Consider the following 7,095-nt stretch of genomic DNA (forward strand, 5'->3'; position numbering starts at 1 on the left):
GCTCTATTCCTCTCTGACTAAATCTACCTCTTCACAAATCTTTCAAAGATTGTTACCCATACGATAAATCATGACAATTGTCTATGCATCTTATAATGTGCCATTTAGCAGACACTTTCATCCGAAGCAACTTAGTCATGCATATATTTAACGTACTGTATGGGTGGTCCCGGGAATCAAACTCACTATCCTGGCGTTGCAGGCGCCATGCTCTACTAACTGAACTACAGAGGACTATATTGACCATTTTCTGTCAATAATTGTATACAGTAATAATTTATACTGTTGTGTTTCAACAGCAAACTGTTTGGTCTTTGTCCACCACACATTCAATTCAGAGCTCACATTGATTCAGGTTTCTTTTTTTAATAAATGAGGTTCCTCTTGCATTTATACAGTTTAAGGCATCATGCACACACAAAGCAATACAAACGCATACGCTTATTTTACCTAAAATCCTAATAGGCTCTAACTTTTATTTATAGATTTGCTGGTTAAAAATAAGACTATACAAATATGGCGTTAGCTGGCATGTCAGTGAATCTAAAAGCAGGCGTTTGTGCCCGACCATAACCTGCTTTCACAGTATTTGTAAACATGGCTTCAGCAAAATAGATCTGAGATAGAGGGCATGCTTTGAACATTGGCAGAAGTTCCCCGGAAGCATGCAGTTATTCGTCCTAAATAATATGTACAATGCAGGTTTACCTTAAACACAGATATTCAGGTCTTTACCATTATCAAGATTTGATTTAGATATTAAACAAACATTATGAAAAATGACAGACAGACAGAACGTAATATTGTTATATCCTGTCCCAGAGTCCCAGTCCGCTTGATCCAGGAAGACACGTTGTGGAGGTGGGAAGGATTTGGCACAGTGTTGTGTCCAGTTGTGCTCTTGTTTCTACTATACAACGTTGAAAACCATGGATAGATACTGTTCATAGGACACCTGGATCCAGCCGTCTTGGTCCGTGTCGTACCTCCTGAACACGTCGGTCAACCTCTGAAAGTGACAAATGAAAAATAACTATTAAAAAAAATCTAAGATAATATATTACAGTGGATCTAGAGATCCATAGATCTTGACATAAACATACTAGCCAGTACAGTTGCCATGTTGGTTAATAAACCTTGTTGACCGCTTTCCCAGAAACAGATTGTGGCGCAGTGGTCTAAGGCACTGCATCGCAGTGCTAGCTGTGCCACTAGAGATCCTGGTTTGAATCCAGGCTCTGTCGTAGCCGGCCGCGACCGGGAGACCCATGGGGCGGCGCACAATTGGCCCAGCGTCGTCCAGGGTAGGGGAGGGAATGGCTGGCAGGGATGTAGCTCAGTTGGTAGAGCATGGCGTTTGCAACGCCAGGGTTGTGGGTTCGATTCCCACGGGGGGCCAGTATGAAAAAATTAAATAAAGTATGCACTCACTAACTGTAAGTGGCTCTGGATAAGAACGTCTGCTAAATGACTAAAATGGAAATGTAATTAAGCCTAGTCCAGAACTATAAAGCATTCAAAATTGAGATTCTCCATTGAAATAGTTTAGTTCAGGACTGGGCTTTATCTGTGTCTGGGAAACCAGCCCAAAACATCTTCATTAATTTACAGACAAGAGTATGTCCAAGAAAAACCACTGGTCAAGGTCAGAAATCTAATTTGCAAAGAGTCTCTAAAATGTCATGTACATAAATGAAAAGATGCCATGTTGAACCAACCCAAAGTCCAATCTCAATATGGGCTGTATATACTGGGGTGACAATGTAGGCTACACACCCAGTGGTACATTCTACAGTGCTAAAGACACCGTGGTACATTCTAGGAGCGCTAAACACACCGTGGTACATTCTAGAGCGCTAAACACCCAGTGGTACATTCTACAGTGCTAAACACACCGTGGTACATTCTAGGAGCGCTAAACACACCGTGGTACATTCTAGAGCGCTAAACACCCAGTGGTACATTCTAGAGCACTACACACCCAGTGGTACATTCTAGAGCGCTAAACAACCAGTGGTACATTCTACAGTGGTACATTCTACAGTGCTACACAACCAGTGGAACATTATATAGTGCTACACAACCAGTGGAACATTCTAGAGTGTTAAACACCAAGTGGTACATTCTAGAGCGCTAAACACCCAGTGGTACATAACCAGTGGTACATTCTAGCGTGCTAAACACCCCATGGTACATTCTAGAGCGCTAAACACCCAGTGGTACATTCTAGAGCACTACACACCCAGTGGTACATTCTAGAGCGCTAAACACCCAGTGGTACATTCTAGAGCGCTAAACACCCAGCGGTACATCCCAGAGTGCTACACAACCAGCGGTACATTCCAGAGTGCTACACAACCAGTGGTACATTCCAGAGTGCTACACAACCAGTGGTACATTCCAGAGTGCTACACAACCAGTGGTACATTCTACAGTGGTACATTCTAGAGTGCCAAACACCCCGTGGTACATTCTAGAGTGCCAAACACCCCGTGGTACATTCTGCAGTGGTACACAACCAGTGGAACATTCTAGAGTGCTAAACACCCAGTGGTACATTCTAGAGTGCTAAACACACTGTGTTACATTCTAGAGCGCTAAACACACCGTGGTACACTCTAGAGCGCTAAACACCCAGTGGTACATTCTAGAGCACTACACACCCAGTGGTACATTCTAGAGCGCTACACACCCAGTGGTACATTCTAGAGCGCTACACACCCAGCGGTACATTCTAGAGCGCTACACACCCAGCGGTACATTCGAGTGCTAAACACCCAGCGGTACATTCCAGAGTGCTACACAACCAGTGGTACATTCCAGAGTGCTACACAACCAGTGGTACATTCCAGAGTGCTACACAACCAGTGGTACATTCCAGAGTGCTACACAACCAGTGGTACATTCCAGAGTGCTACACAACCAGTGGTACATTCTACAGTGGTACATTCTACAGTGCTACACAACCAGTGGAACATTCTATAGTGCTACACAACCAGTGGTACATTCTAGAGCGCTAAACACCCAGTGGTACATAACCATTGGTACATTCTAGAGTGCTAAACACCCAGTGGTACATTCTACAGTGGTACACACCCCGGGGTACATTCTACAGTGCTACATTCTACAGTGCTACATTCTACAGTGCTACACACCCAGTGCTACATTCTACAGTGCTACACACCCAGTGCTACATTCTACAGTGCTACATTCTACAGTGCTACACACCCAGTGCTACATTCTACAGTGCTACACACCCAGTGCTACATTCTACAGTGCTACATTCTACAGTGCTACACACCCAGTGCTACATTCTACAGTGCTACACACCCAGTGCTACATTCTACAGTGCTACATTCTACAGTGCTACATTCTACAGTGCTACATTCTACAGTGCTACACACCCAGTGCTACATTCTACAGTGGTACACACCCCGGGGTACATTCTACAGTGCTACATTCTACAGTGCTACATTCTACAGTGCTACACACCCAGTGCTACATTCTACAGTGCTACATTCTACAGTGCTACATTCTACAGTGCTACATTCTACAGTGCTACACCACTAGTGGTATGTGCACAGTAAGCCCATTAAAAGGGTTACCTGTAGAACAATACAACACTGGATGAAGTCATCAAAGGCCACTTGTCCCTTCCTCTGCCTATCAAACTTCTCTATGAGAGTGTTGTAGAACTGGTCTGAGAGACGATACCCTGGGGAGGAGGACAGAGAACAGTCAACATCACAATAACCCTTACCCAATGTGTAACATCCATAGGGCTTTCTCCTGTTCACTTCACATACAGGACTAAGCACTACTTCATTTTAATAATACAAGGACAAAAAAATAACAACAAAGCATGTCTATATCTACACCACAGGAGGTTGGTGACACCTTGATTTGGGAGGACATGCTCGTGGTAATGGCTGGAACGGAATGAGTGGGATGATATCAAATACATGAAACTCATGGTTTCCATATGTTTGACGCCATTCCATTCACTCCGTTCCAGCCATTATTATGAGCCGTCCTCCCCTCAGCAGCCTCCACTGATATACACAACTATTTTGGCACATACAGTAGCTTTATCCAGGATCATGCATGTTGACCTTATTTGACCTTAAGGAAGGGCATTAGAATATCGGGGCTGACCTTGTGAATCACATACATGCAGCGGTTGGCCCTCCACCAGTGTGGTCAAATAGAGAAAGCATACTTTGCTCACCGAATCCAGTCAGTGCCTGCTTGAGCTCGTTCTTGTCGATGAAGCCCGAGTGGTCTCTGTCGTAAGTGCGGAAGATGTTCTGCCAGTCTGTGATGTACTTCCACACGCCCGCGAACTCGTTGAAGTTCACCCCTCCTCTGTTCTCCCTGTCGAACATGGCTGTGAGAGGGAAGCCAATAGAGGAGTGGGGTATGTTCAGTACGGTGGAACGTTATAAAATAACATTGATAGAAATGCACTTTGTAGAATAGGTATGTTTTTTCTGTCTTATAGAATCGGGCACCATGTCATCTTTATTCATTTACATTTTTATCTGAAACGTCCTGAATTATTTTAACTGAATAGGTCTAGACCCCTGAGAACTACAACTAAGAAGAAAGGGCAGCTGGGAAGTGTAGTTTAATGCTGTAACACTAACACAATGGATTAAGGTCTCGCACGATGTGTTATGACACAGAGTTAAAGAAATCTTGCCTGTTTGAACTCTCCCTTGCGGTTTAATCCAATGATGTCCTAACAAAGGGCTTCATCACATGGAAGGTCTGGGTGGACACTACACTGCATGCTTCAGTACGGTCAGAGTGAGCTTTAAAATAACTTCATATAAAACTAGTTGGATTTTCTTAGTATATACACTGCTCAAAAAAATAAAGGGAACACTTAAACAACACAATGTAACTCCAAATCAATCACACTTCTGTGAAATCAAACTGTCCACTTAGGAAGCAACACTGATTGACAATACATTTCACACGCTGTTGTGCAAATGGAATAGACAACAGGTGGAAATTATAGGCAATTAGCAAGACACCCCCCAATAAAGGACTGGTTTTGCAGGTGGTGACCACAGACCACTTCTCAGTTCCTATGCTTTCTGGCTGATGTTTTGGTCACTTTTGAATGCTTGCGGTGCTTTCACTCTAGTGGTAGCATGAGACGGAGTCTACAACCCACACAAGTGGCTCAGGTAGTGCAGCTCATCCAGGATGGCACATCAATGCGAGCTGTGGCAAGAAGGTTTTCTGTGTCTGTCAGCGTAGTGTCCAGAGCATGGAGGCGCTACCAGGAGACAGGCCAGTACATCAGGAGACGTGGAGGAGGCCGTAGGAGGGAAACAACCCAGCAGCAGGACTGCTACCTCCGCCTTTGTGCAAGGAGGAGCAGGAGGAGCACTGCCAGAGCCCTGCAAAATGACCTCCAGCAGGCCACAAATGTGCATGTGTCTGCTCAAACGGTCAGAAACAGACTCCATGAGTATGAGGGCCCGACGTCCACAGGTGGGGGTTGTGCTTACAGCCCAACACCGTGCAGGATGTTTGGCATTTGCCAGAGAACACCAAGATTGGCAAATTCGCCACTGGCTCCCTGTGCTCTTCACAGATGAAAGCAGGTTCACACTGAGCACGTGACAGACGTGACAGAGTCTGGAGACGCCGTGGAGAACGTTCTGCTGCCTGCAACATCCTCCAGCATGACCGGTTTGGCGGTGGGTCAGTCATGGTGTGAGGTGGCATTTCTTTGGGGGGCAGCACAGCCCTCCATGTGCTCGCCAGAGGTAGTCTGACTGCCATTAGGTACCGAGATGAGATCCTCAGACCCCTTGTGAGACCATATGCTGGTGCGGTTGGCCCTGGGTTCCTCCTAATGCAAGACAATGCTAGACCTCATGTGGCTGGAGTGTGTCAGCAGTTCTTGCAAGAGGAAGGCATTGATGCTATGGACTGGCCCGCCCGTTCCCCAGACCTGAATCCAATTGAGCACATCATGTTTCGCTCCATCCACCACGCCACGTTGCACCACAGACTGTCCAGGAGTTGGCGGATGCTTTAGTCCAGGTCTGGGGAGGAGATCCCTCAGGAGACCATCCGCCACCTCATCAGGAGCATGCCAGGCGTTGTAGGGAGGCCATACAGGCACGTGGAGGCCACACACACTACTGAGCCTCATTTTGACTTGTTTTAAGGACATCAAAGTTGGATCAGCCTGTAGTGTGATTTTCACTTTAATTTTGAAGGTTACTCCAAATCCAGACCTCCATGGTTGATACATTTGATTTCCATTGATAATTTGTGTGTGATTTTGTTGTCAGCACATTCAACTATGTAAAGAAAAAAGTATTTAATAAGATTATTTCATTCATTCAGATCTAGGATGTGTTATTTTAGTGTTCCCTTAATTTTTTTGAGCAGTGTATTTTCCATCACATTCCGCTACACTTCTCAGACTCCAGAATGATCCAGTTGGTGAAGGTGTAATAAAGTGTGTTATTTTCAACAGGGTGATTCTAGATGGATATGCCTTTTGAGACAAACAAACATCCTCGGTTTGTGGGAAATAATACTCCTTTTGCTGATAGCTGCATGCACAGGAGGTTGGTGGCACCTTAATTGGGGAGGACGGGCTCGTGGTAATGGCTGGAGCGGAAAGGTATCAAATACAATCAAACATATGGTTTGATGCCAATCCATTCGTTCCGTTCAGCCATTATTATGGGCCGTCGTTGTGCAAGTTTTTTTTGTGTGTCAAGGGTCAATGAGAGACAACTACTCACATATGATTGATCGGACCGTCACTGGGTTGAATGGGGTCCATGTACCTATAGAGAGAAGATAAGATGGGTGAAACAAATGAGGACTTTCAGCCGCTAAGAGTTCAATCGTACTGGATGACTGCCAAGTTAATACCTTTGGACTTCAAATGAACCAGGCCATTCATAACAGCACAAGAAGAAGAGGGAATTAGGCCAGGAGTTAGTAGTGGAGAACTCTGGTGACTTAAGCAACCGTTATGTTCTTATCTTGGGTATGCTTAGTACCAAGACAGTATTTTGGGTAACAGCAGAACTGCTACCCCGGAGAAAGAGCTGG

General features: G+C 45.1%; 1 protein-coding gene across 1 annotated transcript; it reads right to left on the reverse strand.

Annotated features, from left to right (window-relative positions):
- Positions 1–350: 350 nt before the first annotated feature.
- Positions 351–6,863, reverse strand: LOC311123475 (programmed cell death protein 6-like). Its single transcript, XM_084197737.1, has 4 exons — positions 6,780–6,863; positions 4,229–4,387; positions 3,606–3,715; positions 351–1,009 (listed from the first exon to the last, which is right to left on the reverse strand). Exons 2-4 carry the CDS (start codon positions 4,383–4,385, stop codon positions 911–913), a joined length of 366 nt encoding a protein of 121 aa, XP_084053863.1. The 5' UTR covers positions 4,386–4,387; positions 6,780–6,863; the 3' UTR covers positions 351–910.
- Positions 6,864–7,095: the final 232 nt, after the last annotated feature.

Source organism: Coregonus lavaretus, assembly GCF_964263955.1.
Source record: "Coregonus lavaretus genome assembly, contig: HAP1_SCAFFOLD_3914, whole genome shotgun sequence".
In the NCBI taxonomy this organism is placed as follows: Eukaryota; Metazoa; Chordata; class Actinopteri; order Salmoniformes; family Salmonidae; genus Coregonus; species Coregonus lavaretus.